Here is a 26,345-nt window from a genome sequence, read left to right as displayed (position 1 = left end):
GCAGCGTGCCATCGCAAACCTTTGTCAAGAGTCTGAACTCTTGTTTTCCAGCTTCATGCTCAATGAAATTAGTGCTTTTGCTTTAATTTCTGAACAGACATTGCTTCTAAATGTCTTTATTTAATTTATCATTTTCTCCATAACCAAGTGAAGGCATAGACGTGATATTTTATTTCTCTTTCTGATTTCTTGTCAATTTGACTTTCAAAGAAAATGATAACCTTTATACTTTCTGTGTGTTATACTTTATACATATGTTTGTTATATTTGCTTTAATAAATATTTTCAAATATGTTGGGTCATTTCCTCTGTCTCAGGTTTTTGGTTTGAGGTGTACTTATATGAACCAAAGACAACATGACAATAAACAAATATAGGAGAAACTTGCACAACAATGGCAAGACGTGCAAAGGTCAAAAAGCTTGTTATTCTCCACAAAATGTTGAAGCATGACAGAGATAGTGAGGATGGGAAAATATATTCCAATCTCAAAGTCTTGAGATAAAATGCAGAATGTAGATACAGAGAGGAATGATGAATAGCTCTGGCTGGCTGTGCATCTCCAGTGTTATTGTTAAGATAAGCTGATGCCTGACCTCTGTGCTCACATTCAATACTTGACCTGTGTCTGCCTCTTTGCTGATGACGCTCTTTTAGTAATGGCAGATTTTCAACGGTGTATTCAGCCACAACAACCTTGCGCCTGCTGAGAAAAGTGCCTCATGTAGAGCTACTGGAGAGCAACCCTCCTGCTGCTAATAACCCCCCTGCTCTTCCACTTGGTGATGAGTAAAGCACGATGACTTCCATCCAAGTACGACTCAGCAGCGAGGTGCAGATAGAGACAATGCTTCAGGGGTCTTAGTTGAGAATCTGCTTCGGTTGCATGCAGCTTGGCTAAAATTAGACTCCAATCAAGTGAATGTTGGATTTACAGGAAGTAACAGTTAGTGTGACAAGCAGATTAAATCACATAGGGGAATAGATCAGAGATGAGCACTTATGAGACAGAAGGGGATTGGAGTTACAGATGGTATTAGTTTTTATTTAGTATTTTTCTTATTTCTGACAGCCTTGCCCTTGATACTTTCTGATTGTATATTCTGTTGACCTATTCTAAATTGCAACCCTTGTTGAGTAAGCTCATTAAGACGTTTTAATAGATGGTAAAGTTATTGCTAGACAATGAAGATGAAGGATTTTGTCAGCCTTTTGTGTCTTCTTCAGTAATAGCTGCTTTTTTCTTTTAGTGTGTGTAAGAAGAATCACATTACCCTTTGCTTGAGCAAGTAACCACATTAAGTTAAAAGGCTTAGACAGTCCCGACCCTGCTGCTGTGTCCGATGTGAAATAAAACATGACTGCAGTTAATGACAGCCACTTCCAGTTATGCAGCCAGTGGACAGGATGGACAAAAACCAGCTGGTAGCACATGAAAGGTGTCCATACCTTCCGTTATCCTTTGCGCAAACACACACATTCGTCATTGTTTTTCTGGTTCTCGTAGAGCTTTCATCCTTAAGCGCATTCACAATTACAGTGTGACAAATTACACAACGACAGAACTAGCTGCGTCACTGAGAAAAAGTCTGGCACCACATACAAAAAAAGAGGCAAGACAATCGTATTTATCGTGATTTTTTGGGGTGACAGATTTATCTGGTACATATAGCAACCTTCTACTCTGTTTCTTTGGTAACCTATTTTTTTTTATCTTGCAGAGGTGATAAAGGAGTGTGCACAAGCATCACTGAAACATAATTCCCCCCAACAAATCTTATAAATGAGGACACTTCTGTTAATTAGTTTCACTATCTCTCAACAAGGCATAGGCTTAGTTTTCTGATGAGCAATGTTTGTTAGAGAGAATGATTATAACCCAAACTTAGGCTCAGAAGTGTGAGTCTTTCAAATGGCAAGGAACTTCCTGTACACTTCTTGCTTCAAAATTAGATGAATGACTTTAAAAATGTAAAGAGTTACCAAGCAACAAAAGTCTGAAAACTTTTACAAAAAAATTTTTGCTGTTTCAGCCTTTTAATATTTGGAAAAGGGACTAGACCTGACTTTGCCCTAAAAGCTAACACTTAAATCTTAGAATAAACAAGAAAACAGCTTAGAGGAGTTCAAAGGGGGATCCTTTGACCCAGTGATGTATACAGTGACTGGCAGATATATGACAGATATAAGAGCATGATAGGGCAATGGTCTGATAAAGACAGCAAGAAATACATGAAATTAATTGTACAGACACCAAGTTCTGTCAATTGTAATATAATATAATAGAATAGAATAATATAATATAATAGAACATTATATTTGATAGTTAAACTGACTCAAAATTTGGAGCTCTAAGTGTAATGACAATATGGGCGAAGCCTAAGGAAGGTTTTCCTTTTTTTTTTTTTTTTTTAGGTTGATTTAATTTCTTCTTTTTTTTATTATGATGTTTTTTTTGGAGGGGGGTGTAAACGTGTAGTGCAATCCCTCTAAGTGTAATTAGACCTGATTTAAGCCACAACATGTCAGAAATGCCAAAGCTGCCTAAGAAATGAAAGAATTTTAAAAGCAGTCTGTTTTCATGTGAACATTGTGTTGTTGTCTGTAAGCAACTGATTGCAGATCTTTTAGTTAACAAATGATTATTCATTCTTTTTATTTAGTTAGTTAATGAGTTTCCTGCTCAGCGTTATTCTTGTCAGTGTCTGCACACTTAAACTCTATTATCAATGCTTTCACGGGATGACATATTCTATTTTGATTTGTATTTCAGATCTTTGTAGATCATAATTGGATTAATTTAATTTTGAAAGCGCTCTCAAAAATGCCACAACATCTATTCTGTCCCTAAAGCAAATACGTAAGGTCTCCCAAATAAGAAAATATTTTTTCTTGTTACTGATGCAAACAGAAACCACAAGACTGTGGTCTATGGGTACAGGGAGGTTTTATTTTAGGACATAGAGTAAAGAAAACGTTCTGATGGCAATGAATGAAGACTGTTCCACTTCAGTTATGTTAAAAGGACTTAATTTACATCTTGGTTAGACTATTCGAGTGATGTGCTCTCACAGGGTGGTGAGTATGAGTTATATCTGGTACAGCATTTAATGTGGGACAAGAGTCCTCTTTACCATGTTATAAACAGCCACTCAGTTATTCCACCCACAGCCTAGAGAACACTGTGTTAAGCAACCTGTTTGTGGTATTATGTGTATGCATTGTTTTTCATCTTGACCTAATTGCAATTTTATGAATCAGCTAACATTTACAGCACTGGCTGTGTCGTGGGTGCTTTCCTGTTTGGTGTCCATTTAAGTACAGCTTGCACCAAATTAGGTGCTCCGAGACTATTTAAGAAAACACCTTTAAGAAAACGATATGTGACTTTAAATCTTTGGGTACAATGAAATGTAACATTAAACACAGTGGAGTTACCTTTGCAACTCAGATATTGCATTAACATTTAAAGGCAGCATAAATGCAACAGCAAATATGCTTAGGTTTATTAGTATTAAGATATAAAGCTGTATCCTGAACTGAAATGTCAGCCATACCATTTTAGAAAACTAGGGTATCCTGTCTGTATCCTCCAAAGTTACATCTAACTGAAATTGTTTACCAAACTGTGTCTTTTTGTTTTAATTTCTTAGTCAAGGTTTACCATAAGCATCCCTGAACCGAGTTATGTAAACATGAACCCTGACCCTTGAACAGATTTGGGTCATCATAATAAGACATATAGATAATCAATTGCACATGCATATGCAAACAATATTTGTTCATCCACAGTGTGTATGTTAGAGTGTGAGCTTTCTTTGCAGCTGCACACACCCAAAAGCATCTCTATCCGTCACTCCTGACTTGAAGAAGCAGCAGTCTGTTGGGACAAAGTAGGCAGAGTCTAGAAAATTCAGCATGCACCTTTTTATTTATTTATTTTAAAGCCTTATTTATAACCTGGGTACCTGCCCAGTGTGTACCCCTCCTCTTGCCCTAAGACCTCTGAGATAGGCTCCAGTCCCCTCTATGAACCTGAACAGGATGAAGTAGAGGGTATACAAATAGATGGATATCCATCCATCTATTTCTAAGTTCTTCATCTCCCTCTGGTGTTGTAGAAAGGAAGTTATTATGAATGCTGGACCAAAAGTGACCCAAAAATCTTCTCTTGCAGTGTTCTCCCTATTTCAGTCTTAAGTGATGTTGCCCAAGAATTTCAGTAATAGCCATTTCCAAGGTTTTAACAAAGACACCTGCAGTAATATATCTTATTATGTGAACGCTGACAATATACTGTAGACACACTATATAAACCTGTGACTTCATTTAACAGCAATTATAAATAATTCATGCAATAACAGTTATTTCTGAAGAGTTGCAAGGGCTGCTATCGTCTACACTCAAATATATTGATATATTAAAACATTCATGTCATTTTTGCCTGTGTGATGTAAACACAGTAGATTCTACTCAGCCTGAGCCTTGGAAAGCCAGTGAGAAGCCCCAGACTTCCATATCAAAGCCTAGCTCTGAATGAGTGTTCTTCCATTTTAGGCAGTGAGAGACAAGAAGGCGAGGATGCCAAGCTCTTTCTCACTGTTTTACTTGGCACAGCAGAGTAAGCAAATAATCACTAGCGGACCAACATGAAAAAACTTTTATCCTTTTTTGTTTCTTATTTTCATTTCTCCTTAGAAAATACACAGAAAGAATCTGGAATTAACTACTACAGTACTTAAAAAGTCTAATCCATCAAACTTTTTATGAAAGTCAGGTGCCAGTTTACCCATGGTTCCCAGTCCTAAAGATTTCAAAATCTGTGCCCAATGTGTCCCTTGTTATTTGCAAGTGTCTTTTATTCTTTTAAAGTCAATTTTCTTAGTTCAGACTTTAAGTCATACACATACATGTTGAACATTTATTATAAATGGAACATTTTTGTCTATTCATAAAATGTATCTTGTTTGACACTTATTAGTCTAATAACATGAGACAACATACACACACATATGTGTGTGTGTGTGTATGTGTGTGTATGTATATACATACATACACATACATACACATATACATGCACATATATATACATGTTTATACAGGGCAGTTAACTAAAATACAAAAAATAAATTCTAAAAAAAAAGATTAGTAAAGTATAGATCAGGTTTGTTGCTGACATTTTAATGTTATCAAAATGGTGACATGCAGCTTTAAAAGTTAAATGCAAACAGTACCTGTCAATCATTTAGTCCCACCTATTCCTATGTCGTATTTCATAAATATGGCAGTCCATATTTGATTGATGGAAATGTTATCCAATAAAAACTTACGGAAAATATTTGGCCAACCTTACGCTTTATTTTTATACCAATCATATTCGCTTTGTTACACATACTGACGAATCAGAGTGTAGGGGTGGACTTTCGTTGAAGAAGCGCGAACGGTTAAGGACAAACTGAAAATGGCGATTGTGGAGTTTAGGTATGCGAGGAAAGTTGTATGAACTTTTTAAACACAGTCAATATATAAACAAATCCGGGCTCGTTTGCTCTATGCAGTAGGTGTTATGCTATTTCGCTCACTGAAGAGAGACAAAACTTTAGCTAAAGCCAGTTTGGAACTCCAGTGCACGTAGTTTGCGTAGCGATACTCTTAAGCAGGTTGCAATTAGCATAGAAACATGAACTGACGATAGCATGTAAGTTCAGTGAGTTGAACCAGAATTATTAGACTACCGAGAGCGTACTTGGTTTATATTTGACCAAGACGAATCTGTTTTCATGGCATATCGTTGAGTTAAGGGCTTTGGAGCCTGTCGTTGGGGACTTCGCAGCTAACGATATGGCTTTGCACAACTTGGTTTTTGTTATTGATATCGATTGTGAAGATCACGAGTCAGGTGATCGTCTGGAGATCAGGAACCAATTCATAAAACGAGGAATATTACACATTCTGTTGCATTTTGGCTACACTTATGGCTTTGAGAAAGTGCGCTGGGGCTACAAGTTCTTTCAGTCAAAGACTGGTCGCAATGGCAGCATCATATCCAAGGTGTCGGACTTCAAGGAGCTTCGTTACAAAACATATGAGGACTTTGAGCAAGAGTTTGAAGTGAGATTCGACGTGAAGGATAAAGTGTGCCCTTCTCATCAGAACCAACAATCCAGCCAGTGTGTCTCAGTTCACAATGTTCTTAAAGAAACTCTGCTGGACTTCCAGTGGGACAGACCTGACATCACGTCTCCCACTAAAGTGACCCTGAGAACCAGGAAGTCAGGTCGAGGTGGAAAGCTCAGACTGTCACAGGAGGATGACATTTCTAACAATGGGAGAAATGTTGTGTTTGTTGTCTCGCAGTGTCCACTCTCTGGGACACAACTTGTGGACTACTTATCGTTAAAAGACGATTGCCTGCCAACAGATGTGACAGAGTATATTCTATCTAAAAGCCTCAAAGAGATGCTGGTTCAGCGACAAGTTGTCCTCCACTGGATTGACAGTAATTCCCATATCCAGGTGAGTACAGCAAGGTGTTCAGTAGTATTTAAAAGGAAATCATTAAGCCACCTTTTTATAAAAAAAAAAAATTTAAAAATCAGGGCTTACTGTAAGAAATATCAGAGTCAATGCTTTTGTATAAACGAAGTTAGTGTTTTGAGAATATTGGAACAGCAAGCGAAAGCATTAGTGTGCATAGTAGAAACGCAGCTTTTGAGGTCAGAAAAAAATGAACCAAATAGATTTGGATTTCTGTTCTGACAATCAGGAAAACTGTCAAAGATATATATTTTTAAATCCCAATATTTGGATTTAAAAAATGATCAGTTACAGTTTTCCTGATATATATAGAGAGAGATGTGCATCAGGGTCTAGAAAGTTTGCTTACTCCCCATATTGATGAAAAGGGGTCTTTTAAAAAGCTGTATAATCAACATATTTACCCAAACTTACACCATAGTCTCAACTCTGTATGCATTTGGTGGTACATTTTGAAACTGCTGAGAACATCTGCCAAAATCCGTATTACAACGTTATAAGCAATAGCGACTGTTTGTCTAATTGCAGGTTGGGAAGTGTGAGGACTACCTTGGGTCTGACAAGCTATCTCAGGTCCTAGCTCAGGTGGGGGGCAGAGTGATCCCTTTCGTTGCACTTTTGAACCTATGCTGTAATCAGCAATCGAACTCAGGATTCACGAGAGAGGCCTTTGCATTCAAGTCCAGCATTGGATACCTTCTGTCTTCCGAAAGGCTCTATCGCCTGTCTTTTCCAGCAGTTGGTGGTGTTCTACGGTGGGACCAAGGTTGGTGGCCTAAGATCATATTTCTTTAAAGTCTCTTACAGCAGTCTCAGGCCTGATAAACCGATTAAATGATTATAGACCATGTTAACTTTAGAAAAGAAAGAAAAAAGGTACAAATGAGGTGATCCAGCCCAGAATTGTAAGATTTGAGTCATTCAAATAAAAATCACAATTCATCAGCTGATCAAAAATTGATCTGTAATGATTCAATGCACCATGAGTACACATGAGATATGTTACATTTAAACATGAGTTTAAATGTAACATATCTCTACAACTCGGTAGTGTTATGAGATGCATAATTGCCTGGACAGATGAATGAGGAACATCAACATAAAGCTGAGAATAACCTGCCATTATTGATTTGTGCGGGTTCATTTTTCATTAAACCAGGACATGTGATGCAGAGCTGTGGTGTCACGCTGGAGCCAGTCTCTCGCAGACAGAGGCTTCTCCAGGAGTCTGTTGAAGTGTGTCTAAAAGGAGTGCTGCAGGGCTGGGATTCCTCATCGCGGACGCAGATCTTCACAGAGTCGTGGGTGCTTCAGGCCTCCAGTAACAGTGACCAGGAAGCTGCTGCCTTCCAGCTTCTCTTAAAGGAACTCTCTGCTCTTGGACTTCACATGGTGAGGCATCCAAACAAAGTAGTTCTGTTTTACACAAGAAAGGGTCTTAAATAGTGATCGTTCTTAAGTACAGTAAAGGCTCTGTTTTTGTGTCAACCTTTTTTTTTCCGTTTCTTTAGCAGCATGTGACCACAATGCAGATGTCGTCATCAGTCACACACACCCAGCAGCTATTACTAGATGATAGTCATTCTAGATAACTTAGTTGTTTTTGTGCTACAGACACTTCTTATCCAGGTCAAATCACAAATTTGAGTTATGAATAATATCAGCACAGTAAACAGACGCAAGATGTCAGTTCAAATACTTAAGATACAATGTTGTTAAGAACGTAAATAACCAATTCTGCATGATAAATGAGAGTCTTCCTGTGCTTTGTGATTAGCATCGTCCAGTCCTGGATAAGTCCAGATCGAAGTACGATTAGACTGGAAATACGCTTGCTTTTTAACCTCTCCCGCTGAGAACCAGCTCTGTTGTCAGCATGCTGAGCACACCAACAAACTCAGGCCATACAGAACCTTCAGATTCGCAGGATGTAAACTGATAGCATAGAAGCAGCTATTTCTCCAGCCGTAATCAACGGAGTACGTCAGGTTTTCATGTCAGTCTTTTGGGGCCAATAGGCAAAGCTTGCTGGATGGATCAGTGAGAAATGCCCATACTTTTCAGTTGAAGGTTGATGTAAACAACACAAACTGAAGAACAGATGATTCACAAGAAAATCTAATGGCAACTTATTATCCAAAACTAATCCCTTTAGTTGAACTAGAATCCTTAAAGAAATTGTTATGGACATCTTGTTTTGTGTCACTCTAAAGTTGACCGTTTTTAACAGGGTGTAAAATATCAGGTGGTTGTACAATGTATTTGCTTCTGGAAGGTGAACAATTTACAAAAACGTGAGGTACTTTTTGGAAGCCTCTGTCTTTAATGTCTCCTGTATGCAGTTACTGACGCCACAACATTTTGCTTGTTCTCACAGCTTGCTGAGGTGAATGACAATGGGTCGGTGTGTTCGGCAGTTTTCTCCCCACAGTCGCACTCCACAGCTCTGCTCACCATTCTCCAGCCAACGGTCGTTCAGCCTGACCAGCTCCCGAGGACAAAAGTCATTGTTCCCGTCACAGCTGAAACCTCTGCTGACCTGCCAGATGTCGTGAGCAGTGTTCTGGGAGTAGTTTACGATATCATGAACGAGGATGGTGACGGCATCAATGGTAGGAGTTAGAGCAAGGCTAACATACTAAGATATATTCGTCTCACTGGAAATAAAAAAAAATCAAAAACTGAAAACCCCAAAAACCTTTCAGACAGTTAAATTCATTACTTTGTTGCAGCCCTTTGAGCAGACATTTGACCTTTTTAGTCTTTTTTACAATGATTATACAAAAATCTTAGTTACAAATATGTAATATTTTAAGCTAGAATCAAGACACAGCGCTTATATATGATGCTTTTTGTAAGATGATATCATGGCTGTAAAGTCGGTGACTTCTCAAACTTTGAGTTTGTATCAGACTAGAAAATCTTTTTTTTCTTTTCTTCAGTTTTGATCTCGTCACTCTGTCAAAGTCTCAGTGTGTGTGAGTGCTGCAACAATGATCGGCCATCTTTGCCGTGAATATCTCAGGTTCTGTTCGGGGGGACTTTTGGTACTTTGCCGAATCCTTGATCGGCGCCGCTCTCCGCTTGTTCCTTCGACTTGTTTTCCGTAATGTTTGCTTTTGTTTATTCCTCAGACAACCTAAAGGATCATCCGATTCCTGAGTGGGCTCTACAGGAGTTCAGCCACAGCCCTGTGACAACAAGCATGCTGGAGACTTGGTTCCCTCAGTCGGATCAGTCAGGAGTGAGCTCTAATTTAATGGAGTCGCTTAGGTACGGCAGCTGGCATTCCATGCATTTTCTGTTGAATGTACAAGACAAGACGCATGTTAAGACCTTATACTAAAATGTTAATAGACAGAGCATTTGCTTATAATTAGCATAATCTAAATATTTATTCTACAATCCTACAGCTTCATTAAGTGTATCCTGCTATAATTATGGCTCAAATTACAGCACAAAGAAACTGCATCTACACCACAGTTAGTACTACAGATGGTGTTCTTATCACATATGAACAAGTATCTATTGCTGCCTGGCTTGATTTTGTGAATTTAGTCAATTCAGTTAATCTTTCTCTCACTCACACACACACACACACACACACACACACACAATACTGATTTCATCAACGTTTGACTAAATGAAAGGAACAGTCCTCTTTTACTCCTCCCCCCATGCAAACACAAATCACTACTAAAGCTGCATGTTTTAAATGATCAAATGTTTGTTAATTTAAAAGTAAATCATAAAAGGTGACCTTTTTTTGAAGGGAAACAAGACACTGATGACTGCTTTTTATAATGTTCCAGGTTGCTGCATGCGGTGCCAGAGCAAAGAGAAGAGGAAGAGTTGTCTGTTGTTCAGCAAGAACTGATCAGTGGTCTGTCTGAACTTTACAAAACATCGCAGGACACAGTCAACAAGAGGGGCAAGAAACGTAAGTGATCTGCTTCTCGTGTGTGTTGATGAACAATGTCATCATCAGACGGAAGTTGAATTTCAGATATTTGGAATCACAGATCACACTTTTGGTTTCTATTTCAACAAGTTTTCTTCTCTTACATTGTTGACAAAGGATCACTTTTCCAATGCGTCGTTTCTCGCCGTGACCTCTAGGTGGCGCCCACCGCACACCAGTGAAGCAGAAGATGAAGACAATGAGCCGCTCTCTGCAAATGCTGAATGTGGCACGGCTGAACGTCAAAGCCCAAAAGAACCAGACTGAGACTGAGCAGCTCGGTACTGAAGGCAGGGCCGCAGAGCGACCAGGGAAGAAACGGTTATGTGACAAGAGCAAATCTGGGGGAGCGAGCACCGTCAGTGAGTGCCTCTGTTCAAACATCATAAACTGTCAAAGCATACGTTTAGTTGAACGATCTCTCGAAATGTCAATACAAATGTATTTTAATTTACAGAGACATAAAATAACGAGTCATCTTCCTTTCTCAGGTTTCAGTACTGAGGCGGAGCTGTTGGCCTATCTGAAGACCTGTTATGACAAGACTGTTCCAGAGATAGACTCATCTCTCCTCGTGGGTGTCAAACAGCTTCTCGCTGCTGTAAAAACTTTTCTTGCGGCAGAATCGGACTTGGAGGTGAGAAGTGGTGGCGTTTGAATGCTTGTGGAGATTTGGCAGGATGACATGCATCATTGCAGCAGACGGTTATTATCTGGTTATTGATATTTCATACTGAATACATTTACTGCATGATGTGGATAAACATGCATTTTGAGTATGTAAACCTTAATTGTCAAAATGTGTATTTTACCTGATTGTTAGATTATTGCAAATGAAATGGTCCATTGTATGTTTGATTTATTTATTTTTTTGTTTTTTATTTTGATTTAGGAAAACTTGAAAGATCAGATGTGTAATACATAGAGCTGATTATATTAAAGGCCAATGAGGCAGTTGAACTGTCTCCTTGACTTTCTTGTCTAAAAATGTATGTCTTTGTTTATAGGTGAAGACCTCCATGTTAGTCCAACAGCACCTCCTTAAGACCAGCAAATCAGTGAGACAGCTCTATAGCGCAGCTGCCGATGTTGACTGCAAAGTCAGAGAGTGAGTTTGACCGAGTTCTAAGGGCCCTTGCTGAAAAGTGCCCATATCTTCCTTGAAAATAATTTAAGTCTGTTCTATTGTCAAATTCAGTCGGTAACAGTGAGTTGTCTAATCTAGGTGCCAACTGCAAGTCGTGTTGAGGCTGGAGTTGTGCAAACTTTTCGCTTCAAAGCCGTCTGACTCACTGGATGTCGATCAGATGGCAGAGGAGGTGAGCTGGTTGAAATTCTGACAACAACAACATGGATTGTTGGATTAACACATTTTGACTTGTACCCTTTCATCAGGATAACCATAAATCACAGGGGAAAAAACGGTATATTAAATAAATGAAAATTGAAAAAAAGAAACAAACAGCTTGCGGCACACTCGGCTGCTTTTTGGGCCGACAGTAGACGAAGTGTGACGACCATCCAAACTGAAATAGGACTTATTTTATTGCCTCCGCCTAATGTGTCGAGCCAAGCAAGAATTGTTTCGGTATTTCACTAATTGTACAATAAAGAAAATATATTCGGGGTGTAAAGTATAAACAAATTCTGACATATTGTCTTCACCAGGCAGCTGAAATGCTCCGAATAATCTCACTAACCAAGGACCCAGTTTGCCTGGCGAGGTTCCTTCAAGATGAGATCCTCCCAGGGTAAGCGTCTCCGAGTCAAAGAGTGAGACTCTTTTTTTCGTATTGAACTGACATACAGCAGATTAGTTGACAAAAATAATTCCTTTGGCTGATTGACTTGAGTTTGCTCGCACACATTTGCTTACATGTGTTATAATAGAATAGAATGATTTTTATTGTCACTATACACAAGTACAATGAGATTAACAGTATAGGAAAAGTATGAGTATAAGAAAATCATCCTTATTAAATCTGGCTCTAGATCAGTTGGGCTACAACCTAGGGTTGTCACAATAGTAGAATTGCATGCTTAATACAGGGAAGCAGCCATATGAAGCTCTGCTTTCATCAACTGTAATGCTACATGTTTCCATCTGCGTTACAGATGAAGAATTTGATCAGCAACAATTTCCAAAAGATACCACATTTTTCCTTTTTTTGAAACTGGAAATGTCAGAGTCAAATATTGCTTTACAAAAAGAATAGAATCATTAATAATAATGAGTATTGATTGAGTATTGGTTTAAGTTCCTTTCTGCATCATGGCAGGTTCCTGAATGCTGTTCCCAGAGTGCTCGCAGACATCTATCACAGTCTGGGTACTCAGCTACCTGAAGCACTCGTGGCTGCTCTGCCTGCCGACTTCTTCAGCGATGAATCGGTTGCCAAGGACAGCATTTCCCCTTCTGCCTCCTCACCTCCCATCTCAACGCGCAGCCTGGTTTCAGATGGCCTGCAGGACCTGCGAAATCGTTCAGCCAGTAAGAGGAGGTGAGGCTCTACAGTGTCTGAAAGGGCATCGTTTGACCATGAGAGGTCAAGAAGAGTCTGAGATCAGAAAGCCTTAAAGATTTGAGTGAGAATGATGACTTACCTGTTTTAGTCTTTTATTAAGTGTTTGATTCAAGTTAGTTTGTGTCCTTCGCAGATGTGGGATGCTGACTCGGCATCGCAGTATGACTGAATCTTCCCAGAGTCTTCGTCAAATCGAGATGCCCAAGAGGACGACAAGAGCAGTAAGATAATGACTCACTGCTGTTTTATCTCCGTCTCATCATTGCTGAATTTGATCAGTTGGCATGTAAGCTGTTAAATGTATTACTTTGACCGTCTGATTTCTGCAATGCTTAGACTATGTTTGGGAACTCAGCCACCAAATTAAGTAACCTGAGATGGCATTTGCACATGTTTATTCGAGATGTCGAATCCCAGTGACTGTTTATTGTGTTTTTATTAGTCCAAATCCACGGTCTCTGTTGCTTTGGAGAAGCCTGTGACAGACCTGCAGCCTCAGAAACAGGAAACACAAGGTATGTGTACAGTTTACTTTGGGCTGTAGCATCAAACAGCTATTTGCTGTGTGAATATTTAGCAGTTTAACGATGTTCTTACCACAGAGGCTCTTTCTCTCTGTGTGTGCCTCTTAATCGGTGCTTATGAGTGAGCTTGCTTGTGACTTGCTTCTGGACATTACGGAGCGAGTGAAATTCCAGGTTTTCCTCCTGTTCTTTGGCCAAAAAGTCCCCCACAGAAACAAGGCAGATTCCACAAACTCTGGTATTTCAACTATTGTAAACTCCACAAGCTGCTTGAAGGACTTGGTTGGGTTTTACTTCTGCTTTTGGCTTTGCTGCCTATTTATTGTGACACGGACTGATTGTTTAAAGTCATAGAGTAGACCTCTTAATTAAAAAATACCAGAGTTCCCCTTTAAACCGGAACCACAATGTGTAACAACAGACATTGTGAGGAGCTTGAAATAATTTTACTCTACTCTTGAGCAAAAAGATGCAGTGAAAACCTAAAATAACTTTGACTGAAACTAATACAGTTCACTCCTCTTTTACCAATTAGTTTGCTCCAGATGTTACAGTAGCTGTAATTTTGCCAAAATACAGTTAATCTCACTGTCATGACAACCCCAATCTATCTGCATTTTTACCTCTCCTATAAAAAGAAATGCACTATATTGCCAAAAGTATTCACTCACCCATCCAAATAATTGAATTCAGGTGGCCACAGTTGTATAAATCCAAGCAGACTGCTTCTACAAACATTTGTGAAAGAATGGGTCGCTCTCAGGAGCTCAGTGAATTCCAGCGTGGCACTGTGATGTGCAACAAGTCCAGCCATGAAATTTCCTCACTACTAAATATTCCACAGTCAACTGGCAGCGTTTTCTACTGTTGTTTTTGGGCGACCTTAGTCTAGTCTTTGTGTCAAGCTGTCGTTTTAGTTTTTATTAGTTTTCGTCACGTTTATACTCTTTTTAGTCGACTAAAAGTCTGAGCATTTTAGTCTTATTTTAGTCAGAACCTATCCGTGACTATTTTAGTCTAGTTTTAGTCAATGAAAATTGTATTTTAGTCTCTTTTTAGTAATGCAGTTCTGTTCAACCCAGTCAATATAGTATAACTACCTAGTAGTAGAAATTTTCTTTTAGTCAAACCTATTTCACAATTCAAACAAGGTTGTCTTATTGTTATATTTTTGTTACCTTATAGACTCAAGAATGCATCCATTCCAGACACGGAAGACGCTCTGATTTGAATTTCCAACATATTTATTTTACCAACCAAACATGTTAGAAGTAATGAACGAACCCCGGCTGGCCGGCCTTTCTCTGTGTTCGTTGGTTGTCTGTCAACCCACCGCAGCTGCATCTTCTAAATAATGCCGCGAGCGAGTTGAGAAAGGGACGTCGCCTGCGACTGTGCCGTGAGACACAGGAAACAGAAATACTACAAAATAATAATAACGAGATGAAATAATGTTATAACATTTCGTCTCGTATCGTTTTAGTCGACGAAAATAAAGACACATTTTACAGATTTTGTGAACCTTATTTAGTCTCGTTTTAATTTGTCAACAATATTGTATTATATGTTTAATTCTAGTTATCGTCATATGACCAACATTTATGTTGCGTCTCGTTTTCGTCACATGATAAAGGTTCGTTGACCATGATATTTAGTCAGAATTTTCGTTGATGAAAGCAACACTAATGGTATCATAACAAAGCGGAAGCGATTGGGAACGACAGCAACAAAGGCACAAAATGATAGGCCACGTAAAATGACAGAGCGGGGTCAGCAGTTGCTGAGGCACATCGTGCGCAGAGGTCGCCAACTTTCTGCAGAGTCAATCGCTACAGACCTTCAAACTTCATGTGGCCTTCAGATTAGCTCAAGAACAGTGTGTAGAACAGTAGCGTGGAATGGGTTTCCATGGCCGAGCGGCTGCAGCCAAGTCATACATCACCAAGTGCAATGCAAAGCATCGGATGCAGGGCTGTAAAGTTGGACTCCAGGGCAGTGGAGACGTGTTCTCTGGAGTGAGGATGAGTCTGGGTTTGGCGGTTGCCAGGGGAATGGTTCTTGTCTGACTGCATTGTGCCAAGTGTAAAGTTTGGTGGAGGAGGGATTATGGTGTGGGGTTGTTTTTCAGGAGCTGGGCTTGGCCCCTTAGTTCCAGTGAAAGGAACCCTGAATGCTTCAGTTACAAAGAGATTTTGGACAATTTCATGTTCCCAACCTTGTGGAAAGCTTGCCCAGAAGAGTTGAAGCTGTTATAGCTGCAAAGGGTGGGCCGACGTCATATTAAACCCTGTGGATTAAGAATGGGATGTCACTTTAGTTCATATGCGTGTAAAGGCAGATGAGTGATGGTGCCATAATGGTGCCATAATTCATTAATGTGACTTGACTTCTTGAAAGTGGAAAGTGAATGCATCGCCAAGTTGCCATTTGAGTCTTTAACACACGATGTACTGATCCGCAGAGGTGACCAAAGTTAGGAGAAACCTGTTCAACCAAGAGATTGTTTCCCCCTCGAAGAAAGTCAAACTGCCAAGGAGCCAGTCTGTCTCTGCTGTGGAAGGACTTAAACGCAAGCGCTCGCATGAATCTGAAGGTCAGTGGGTAACATTCACATTTCTTTTAAGACTGGTTGTTAAAGAAGAAAAAAAGTTTTTGTAAAGTTTCTGCTCAACACTCTCCTTTCAGAGAGGCACCAGCTTCTTACAAAAAAGGTTTGTGAGACCCCCCTCCACAAGCAAGTGTCCAGTCGCCTCCTACACCGTCAGAGGATGGGAAGGTATGTTTCAGTTGTTTAGGTTAAATTATTATAATTTTTAAACGAGCTTTTTACATTAGGCATAGTTGACAGTAGATGAGATGCAAATTAAATGTATTTAGTCATTTGTTGAGATTTCTATATGTTTTCCTACAGGAGCTCTGACCTTACCGAGTGCATTGTGGAAGAATCACCAGTAAAACCCAGTGATGGTATTTTATTCTGTTTGTTTTTTCATGTATTTATTTATTTGATCAAATTTGGGTTAGAAATCTTGCAGGAATCCAGAACAATGTAAAGGAAGATGATAAATGAAGGTCGATGTTTTTTGCTCAATAACTTAGTTCACCTGAGGACAAAATAGTATTATTTATCAACTTAAGTATGCGTTTAGCAGCCAATCATTTATAAGATATATTTAATTTAAAGATAACATTGAGTTACCCCAAATAAAAATACAATTGAAGCAGTACTCCTTTCTATAGATATATTTTTTCTTGGTGTTTTGGTTTTGTGTCAGATCTTAGAAGGAGTCCAAGGATAAAGAAGTTTGCGAGAAGACACTCGAACACTTTCTACTCAAGTTCTCAACCTCGCTCCCGCAACCTGGACAGGGCTCTTTCTGCATCCCAGCTTGCACCTAACGATGGAAAAATCTGTGAGGTCAGCGTGAAAACAGTTCGGTCTCCCATGCGTCTTCTTTTTGGAGCTGCTGGTTCTCCCATTCGTCCGTCCGACCAGTCCGTTGGAACCAGGGCCACCAGGTCACGGCTGTCTACAGACTCAAGTGTCTTTGAGGTAACTTTTCTATTCACTTATGTGTTTTTACTAGTATCACAGATTAATGTATACACACCTAAGGCTTTTAATCTTTGTTTGTTAATAAAATATTCAGGTTGCTGTAATCTGCAGCTTCTCTGCTAAATGCTACTGCGTCCTACAGGCTGACCTGTAGGATATAAGCACACATTCTAACATTCTGCATTACCTCAAATTGAAATATGTTCTTTCTTTCAGAGTCCAAATAAAACACCAGCAAAGTCTCCCAGCAGACGCAGCAGGACTGTTCCTGGGATCTTATCTCCGAAGACATCCAGGACCCCTCAGACTCCCAGAACACCAACAACCCCACCTTCATCCAGGATGCGCATTTCTTCTGTGACAGAGAGTCCTACAACAAGCCGCTCTGGACTGTGGATGTCTCTCAGGGGCAGTCCTTTCAGATCGCCACCCATAGAGTCTCATGTTGTTGAGACTCCTACGAAGCTAAGCCCTTTGAAGGGTATTCTTAGGACTCCCATCAAAACTTTAGAGCAACCCAGTTGCTCCTCTGGGTTATGTCAGCTCAGCAGCCCAGGTATCAGGACTCCCAAGAAAAGTGTTACCTGGTCTCCTTCTCCTCAGAAATGTAGAGTGCTGGAGAACAATTCTACTTTTAAAGTACCAGAGTCGCCCAATACTGCATCTCCTCGTTCTCTGAGACCGGTGAAAACGCCCGACAAGCTCAGCAGTGCCATCCAAAGCAAAAACACTAAAAGAGACATTTTCAAAACCCCAGATAAGTTTTGTCAAGTGAGTCTATTAAGGATGTGTGAACAAACCTTTGCGACTCCAGAGAAAAACCTGAGGTCATCTGAAAAACCTAACAGGACTAAAACACTTGAAAAGTGTGGCACCGTTTATGATCTGGAAAAGCTTTCTCAACAATCCACACAACCTTCAGACCAGCGGATCTCACCTCAGCTCAACACTGGAAGTCCAGCCAAGACCCCCAGTCCTGCTCACCAGATGGTTACTCGATCCGGACGAACCCCAGGCAAAAGTGATCCAGCACCTGCACCACATGGCAGTGCTAATCATTTAGAAAGCTCAGGTCCTTCAGTAATGTCTCCAGCAAAGTCATTGTCAAGAACAACGTTTTGCCAAGGTGGTAGAACAAGTAGACATAGCTTAAGCTCACAGTCTGGTGAGAGTTTAACCTCTGAACTAAAGAATACTACAAAATCTGCTGAGAACCTTGTGGACAAGAATGTGCAGTTACATACCAAAGAAGAGGTGCCGGCTGAGACCTTGCAGTCATCAGAGACTGACTCTAGTCTTCATACAGAATCACAGGAGTTTGACTCTTCACGTGGTAATTCTGCCACCACAGACGACGATAGTTTGGACATCGTTGATGCTGCAGTTGTGAATACCCAGTTTAGTGGAGGCCTTAAGATGAACATTAGCTTTACAAGGAAACCTTCAGTGATTAGTGAAGACTGTGTGTCAAACGCAGTTTCTCCTAAACGACATGTGCCATCCCAATGCACCCCTGCGCGGAACTACGGCTTCCGGCAGACCCCTGACCGCCAACAGAGAAAAGCTGCTGCTCGTTTAGGATATGGAAATGATTCCCCTCGATTTTCAACCCCAAGAGGACTCGCAGGACCCAGCAGACCAAAAGGCAAGGCTACTTCAAATGCTCTTACGTATCAAGTAGAATTGGAAATGCAAACATCAGGGCTTCCCAAGCTCAAAATCAAACGCACAGATTCTGTAAATGCAGATGACTTTTCCTCGGATGGAGGTCCTCGATCTGGAGGTCAAAGTCCTTTAGTAAGTGCAAAACCTTATACAGAAAGCCCCTTGGCTTTAATCTCCAAGCACAGGGATCCTGGGTGCGTCTCGCCATCCGTTTGTGCTCATGTCACCCCAGCCAAAAGCACACCTGGAAAAGGGGGAAGTGTCCAAACTTACATCTGCCAGTCGTACACTCCTACACAGCATCCTGCAGCAACAATGTCTCCAATGGCAACTGCAGACATCATTCCCCTGACTCCTTCTCCTCAGAGTGTGGGGAAAGTGACCCCAGACAACCTGAACAGCTGGCCTCGTAGGAAGAAAGCTCAGATTGGTGTGCTTGGATTCAAAGAGCGTGGTCTTAAAGGAGAGCCTCAGCTGGAGGAGTTGCTGGAGGAGGCTGAGCTTGGCGTTAGTAGGTTGCAGGACTTTGAGGACACTGATGAACCCTCAAGTAGCAAAACAGAAGAAATTGCTGTGACTTCCAAACAGTTACCCTCAGTTGGAACAGATGTGTGTCCTCTTTCACCTCTGGAAGACTTGTACTGGATGGAAAAGCTGTCTGAACAGACTGGCTGCTCTGATCCTCAGAGAGTTCAAGAAGAAATCCTTTGGACCTTTGAAAATGAAGACAAGGCGCCAAGTAAGTATTTAAAAAAGAAAGGGTTAATACTTTAAATTAGATTTAGTACCACTGTTAGTTTAGTATAAGTTTTTATCATGCTAGAAGGTATTTTTTTAACACAACTAACTTTCTTGCAAATTGAAGATCAGCCGTCAGGCACAAACTTTGTGTCCACATTGGTTTCTTTTCAGGATATGATGCACAAAACCCTGTTTTGTTTAGATAATTGAATAATATACCGTCAGAGTTGATCAAGTCAGACTGCATAGTTGAGTTTACTTAGATTTCTGATGTGTTCAGCATTCATAGAGCAGGAAAGTTGCCATGATTGATTTTATTTCTTCGTGCTTTTATTTTTACAGTGATTCCATTTGTTGACATAAATTTAATTCATCATAAGGCAGAATTTTAGTAAACTAACTCCTCTTCACTCTGCATTTTGGCAGTCGCGACTCCTCCGAGCTCAAAGGCGAGAAAGCCGGTGACAGCGAGTGGGATTTTGGCCCTCACTCAGTCTCCATTTTTGTTCAAGGGCAAAACGAGATCTGCTCGTAAAACCCCTCTTTTTAAAGGTATGTTGTGTTTTTTGTTTTGCTTGTTTTTTTTTCTTTAACACCAGTAAGTTAAAATCACTATTTATGATCGACTAGTATACCCTAACCTTTCAGAATATGAAATATGTGGGATGTGTTTCAACTGAGACGTTATTAGCCCCTAAATGCATACTTCAGGCCCCCATTAATAACCCTTTAAAGATGGGTGTTCATCAGTCACTCTGGCAATCGTATTGATGTGAGATGGTACTGTCTGAATAATTTTGTACATGTGTTGTAGTTTTGTTCCGTTCAACATGAGCCAGTTGGTCAAAGCTTTAGCCTAAAGTGAAGAAACTGTCCGATGATTTAAATAAATGTTTTATCTTCTTACTGCAAGTCGACTAATCATGTCTATTTATTATCTGAATGTTACAGATGAAGCTGCATCAGGGACGACAGAAGCAGAAGGAGAGGACCACTCCCCCTTCAGACAGCCAATCAGACACTCAAACACAGGGAAGACCCACAGCAGAAAGAGGCTCCTTCATTGACTAATAAGGAGAGGAAAAAACACAAAAGACCTTCCATTCTGTGTTGTACTTTCAAGTTTGCAGTTGCCTTTTGATGGTATATCTGAAAGTTTTTTCTCAAGCATTACTTGAAAGGTTTTCTGAATGAATGAATGTCCCTTTCAGTCTGCTCTGCTAACACTTTTCATCTCTCCAGTGGCTTTTCTTTGATCAGAACATTTTGAATTAAGATTGTAGGTTGCTTTAAAGCTCGGTTTTAAAGGTGACACTTCTGTTTTAATTATTTTTATTATTTTGAAGCTCTTGTTTCCTGCCTTGGTCTTTTTGATGCTTAAACCTCGTCCTTATTTTTCAATGTAATTTGCTGTTTTGAAATCAAGTCAGAAGTTGTTCATATGAAAACTATGAAGATATATTTATTAATTTGTTGTTTTTATGGATTTACCCTTTTATGTAAAAGGGAATTTCTTATGACTGTTGTAAATATGTTGCAAAAGTTTTGTAAATAAATATAAATTTTCTTAATAATTTGGAAGTCTTTGAAGCTCAATCGAGGCATTCACCTGACTTCACCCTTGAGGTTTTCTTGAGTGTGGCTTCAGTAAGTTTATCAGTTATCAGCAACTGTGACATTTCTGCTTTGTATTCACCTGACTTTTCAAAGGTCGGCACACTAAAACCATAAAACTCTTCACCTGCTTTCAGTACGCTTAACATTTAAAACATAGATGAGACAGCCTACCCTTACATTCTATCTTTATATGCTAGCCCATACAGACTGGTATTTCCTTGGCTTCTAGTTCTACAGTGAGAAACCTTGGAGTTATTTTTGACCAGAATTTATTATTTGACGCTCATATAAAACTGGTTTCTAGGACTGCCTTCTTTCACCTTCGTAATATTGCCAAAATCAGGAACATCCTGTCTCAGAGTGATGCAGAGAAACTAGCCCATGCATTCGTTACTTCAAAACTGGACTACTGTAATTTACTGTAATAATCCAGTTTTAGCTTCTCTTCATTGGCTTCCTGTTAAATTCAGAATAGAACTTAAGATTCTTCTTCTCACATATAAAGCTCTTAATGACCGAGCTCCATCATATCTTAAAGACTTCATTGTGAGATATTTTCCCAACAGAGCACTTTGCTCCCAAACTGCAGGTTTACTTGTTGTTCCCAGAGTTTCTAAAAGGTAGAGCCTTCAGTTATCAGGCCCCTCTCTTGTGGAATAAGCTGCCAGTAAATGTCCGGGAGGCAGACACCCTTTCCACTTTTAAGATTAGGCTTAAAACTTTCCTTGTTGATAAAGCTTATAGTTAGGGATGGCTCAGGTACCCCTGAAACATCCCATAGTTAAGCTGCTATAGGCTTAGACTGCTGGGGGACCTCATCTGTCACACCTTTCCTCACTCTGGTGCTTTCTTTTTCCCCCTGCTTAATTTCTCAAATGATATTATGTACATGTGACATTATTGTGGTTATTAACTTGTGTTTCCCTGTTCCAACAGGTAGTCTTTGAATGGCGTTATGGTGTTTTTTCCCCCCTCTTTTCTGTCTTCTCAAACCCCAGTTGTTTGAGTTTTTTCCTGTTAAAAGTGAGTCGTTCCTTTCCACAGTCGCCTCAGGTACGCTCAGGATGGGAGATTGGACTGAAGACAAGTTTTGGTGCAATCTGTTGGCTTCCTTAGCTAGGATATTGTTTTTGAATTGGTTCTCTCTGGATACTCCGGCTTCCTCCCACCGTCCAAAAACATGCATGTTAGGTTAATTGGTGACTCTAAATTGTCTGTAGGAGTGAGTGTGAGTGTGACCGTGCATGGTTGTTTGTCTCATTTGTCTCTGTGTGGCCCTGTGATGGACTGGCGACCTGTCCAGGGTGTACCCCGCCTTTCACCCGATGACCCGCTACCCAACCGACGGATTGACAGTATAGAAAATGGATGAATGAGTTGAATTATTTTGAAATGAATTGATTGGATTTCATTGGATTATGATTACAATTAATTGAATTCCAGTTTTCTTGAATTGGACTATATTATTTAAGTGCCTTGAGATGACAATTGTTGTAATTTGGCTCTATATAAATAAAACCGAATTGAATTTAAATGAGTCATTGCTCTCATAGGATTTAATGACTGTTTGAATTATATAATAAATTATGTCAGGACTGGCTTTCAAATACTCCAGTTTCAGCTTAGTTGATCTGTCTTGGCTTAGTACAAGATTGCTGTATAAATATAACATCTTAATGGCTAGATTTTGAAAACATATACATATAACAAAATCTTGTCCTGGCCCTTAAGTCTGCTCTTTGGTAGCGGAAAACCTGAAGTTTTCTGAACAAGCTTTGCAGCTCAAGACACTGCAAAGCTTTCATGGTCTTCATTCAATAATTGACTAAGTTTTTGACGTTTGGGAGCAGTAACAAAGCAGCTCACGGATGCAAACAGATGACTAATTGGTAAGATGCGTGTACGCTTGACATGTTTTTTCCTCAGTGTTAACGTTGCACAGTGCTTTAGTGCATGCATCTGAACCTCTGCTATCAAAGGCCATTCGAGGGCCTCCCTCAACAGCTTTATGGCGTAAATGGTGGTGTGTGGGCTCATAGTGAAACGCTGGTGCTGTTGATAAAAATGTGTTTTATGTTACTAATGAAAGTCCCGATTACATTTATTGTGACTTGGAGCAGCACAAGTGCGGTGAATACATTTCATAGGCACTTAATGTACTAAAGTATGTGTTTCTCATTTAGATGTACTTTATCTTGCTGGTGGCTCATTGCAGCAAAAGTATCTTAATCTAACCCATAGGGTTATACAACTGCTCGAAGTATATCCAGTTGTTGTGAACCAGTTCCATCTCCTGTTGGAAAGCGATGTGAACTTTGTTCCACGTTCTTTATGCTCACTATTTCATCTGTAATCCGCAGATTACGGATTTGTCTTCCATAAAGAGCTCAGGCCCTGGATATAAAACAGTATGTTCTCAATCTTATAACAGGTGACTGTAAATCTTGTTGCACAAATTTGACTACTAATTTAAGATAATTTATTCCAAATTCTAAAGGTTTTTTTCCCCTAGCATTGTTCAAAGTAAGGCATGATAAATCTTAAGAATTCTATGCTGATTGGAAGTTGCATAATTCAAATAAAGTAAGATGTGAACGTGACCGGAGGTATGTATATTTAAAGATTTAAGAATTCCCTTTTATACTCAATTAATTATAGAAATATGCTATCAGTTTATTGTCCGACATTGTGAGAAAATGCCTCCTTGCACAAGGGCGTTGAGAGTTCAAAAACTGTCTTGTGTTATCTTCAGTAGTAATCGATGTGTACTCGATTTTAAGAGGGTGTGCTTCTTATTTCCCTTTAAATCCAAATCAGCAGTGACTCACCGCAATGAGGAAGTTGCAGTAGTTTTTTTTATGGTATGAATGTCTAGATTGACCTTGTGTTCTTATTACAGAAAAACACACTTTTGCCCTCATCTGTAAAAAAAAACAAAAAACGAGAAGAAGTGTACATGCATTGTGTTTTAGATTGTTGGTTTATTCGCGTGGTGTGAAGGCTTGAATGCTGCAGCCTATCCCAACATTCTTAAGCATTCTTTCCACGCGCCTCTCCACCACTGTCAAGTTAGAGGAAAAAGGCAGAATTATTTCCTGTACAAAGCTGATTTAACCCTCAGTAATGTTCCTTTTATAGTACTTACTAAATGAAAATGGCAAGAACAGGAAAAAACTAATGGGAAATTATGGGACCCCGAACATTTTAAATATTGGTCTATAAACTATAGTATATGATCAGTTTTTCAGTGTTACCACAGCACATCAAGCTGCTCCGCTCACAAACATTACTCCAAGTGGTGCACCATTCTCTGTATACAGGGTTTTATTAGTCATTTTTGGCCCATGATCTGAATCCAAATTTAAATTAAGCAGCTGTTTGATGTGAACCATTCACAAACATACATCTTTAATCTTTCTTATTTTAAGTATACTGTTGATGAGCATTCAACTTAGTTGAAGAAGAGCATGAAAAAGACAAAGTGTGTGCTGTGTTCAGTCAGAGGCTTCTTCAGCACCACTGCCAAAAGTACATCCTTTTGGTCATCCACATCAGTATCGCTACACAGTGACACTTATGATGCATTAAGATATATATACACTACTCACAAAAAGTTAGGGATATTTGGCTTTCGGGTGAAATTACAGGATGAACCTAAAATGCCTTTGCAGGTGAACTTAATGTGACAATCTGTAAACTGTTGAATGCACATGTCCAACTGTTCAATGTTTCAGTACGTTTTGCACAAGTTGCTGCTCTCTAACAAGGAGCTTAACGGCAAAATTCCCAACAGGTTTTTCATCCATGAATCGACCAATAAATGTCCTGGTTCAATTAGAATTGGTATTTAAACAGTCCTCCTCATCATGCTGTTCACATTGTGACATCATGAGACAAAGATGACACCTAACAATTGATCAACAGTACCTCGTCATTGCGAGGCTTCAAACAGGATGTTCTCAGACGGAAGTGGCCACTGTGCTTAAAGTGTCATCATCAGGTTGCAACAGAGAAACAGAGACTGGAGGAGTCACAGAAAGGCAAAGAAGTGGATGTCCTTTGTTGAGCAGAAATGATGGCCGCCAACTATGTTGGAGACGTCAGGGAGAGCGCTATGCATCAGCCACTGTTGTCACCAGACGAGCCTTTGGTGCTGTTACAGTGTGGGCAGGTGTGTCTAGTCAGTATGGAACTGCCCTACACTTTGTGAATGGTACAGTGAAAAGCCCATACTACCTGAATAACATCATTAATCCAGTCATTGTGCCCCTGCATGACCAACACAGGCCTAAATTCATCTTAATGGACGACAATGCTCCAGCTCATCGAGGTCGCATCATTAGGGAACGACTGCTGGAGACTGGGGTACCTCAAAATGGAGTGGCCTACACTTTCTCCAGACCTGAATCCCATAGAAAACCTATGGGATCAGCTGAGTCCCCGTGTAGAGGCTCGTAACTCTGTACCCCAGAACCTCAATGACCTGAGGGCCGCCCTTCAAGAAGAGTGGGATGCCATGCCTCCGCTGACAATAAGTTAACAATAAGTCGACTTGTGAACAGCATGAGACGTCGTTGTCAAGCTGTAATTGATGCTCAAGGGCACATGACAAGTTATTGAGACATTGACATTTTTTGTTGTGGTATACCCACCACTGTTGTTGGCTTTTGTTTCAATAAATTGTTTGAGATGAGGGAATCACCAGTGCATGCTTCTACTTTCATATACGGCATACATATATCCATTTAAAACAGACAGGAGTCAGAGTATTTCATGAGTGATGACAGATGCTTGCAGCACTTTAAGGTTACCAGTTTTTTAACTTTGATACGTTTATTTGACCTACGTCTATCACTTGCCACACTGATATGACCCTCCTCTATTATATATAAAAAAGCAATTCACAGCTACATGTCAACCATCAGTTTTATTCAAGCCAATAAAATTGGTAGCACTTTGTTTAATCACCCAAAAAAACTCGGCTGTTGTGAATCAGTAATAGAAGTGCTGATTGAAAATAAAACGAAGTAGGCCTGATGTGTTCAGAATGTGCCAAAATGAAAGGTAGAAAAAAGCAAACATTTAGTTCGAATAGGAAAAATGAAGATGCAGTACTTCATGACTTTTTTAAAATTTCATTTTATTTTCTTTCTTATATTTTGAAAAAGGGACAATGCTTCCGGTGTCGCCCTTAGTTTCTCCGTCCATCTCGCCGTCCC

The 26,345-nt window shown here is 39.8% G+C and overlaps 1 protein-coding gene across 1 annotated transcript; it reads left to right on the top strand.

Annotated features, from left to right (window-relative positions):
• Positions 1-5,683: 5,683 nt before the first annotated feature.
• On the top strand, positions 5,684-21,083 carry ticrr (TopBP1-interacting, checkpoint, and replication regulator). The gene is made up of 21 exons (XM_072386341.1): positions 5,684-6,516; positions 7,066-7,303; positions 7,697-7,929; positions 8,915-9,149; positions 9,672-9,810; positions 10,350-10,477; positions 10,657-10,860; positions 10,990-11,135; positions 11,506-11,606; positions 11,724-11,817; positions 12,167-12,249; positions 12,778-12,999; positions 13,157-13,244; positions 13,466-13,538; positions 16,009-16,140; positions 16,233-16,323; positions 16,459-16,514; positions 16,823-17,100; positions 17,320-19,507; positions 19,936-20,061; positions 20,461-21,083. The coding sequence occupies exons 1-21, from the start codon at positions 5,842-5,844 to the stop codon at positions 20,574-20,576; spliced, it is 5,646 nt and encodes a 1,881-aa protein (XP_072242442.1). The 5' UTR covers positions 5,684-5,841; the 3' UTR covers positions 20,577-21,083.
• The last annotated feature ends 5,262 nt before the right edge of the window (positions 21,084-26,345 follow it).

This window comes from Leuresthes tenuis, unplaced genomic scaffold (genome assembly GCF_036924035.1).
Source record: "Leuresthes tenuis unplaced genomic scaffold, fLeuTen1.0.hap1 SCAF_5, whole genome shotgun sequence".
Classification (NCBI taxonomy): domain Eukaryota; kingdom Metazoa; phylum Chordata; class Actinopteri; order Atheriniformes; family Atherinopsidae; genus Leuresthes; species Leuresthes tenuis.
Note: the sequence above shows the minus strand (reverse complement) of the source record. Positions and strands in the feature narration are given on the sequence as shown.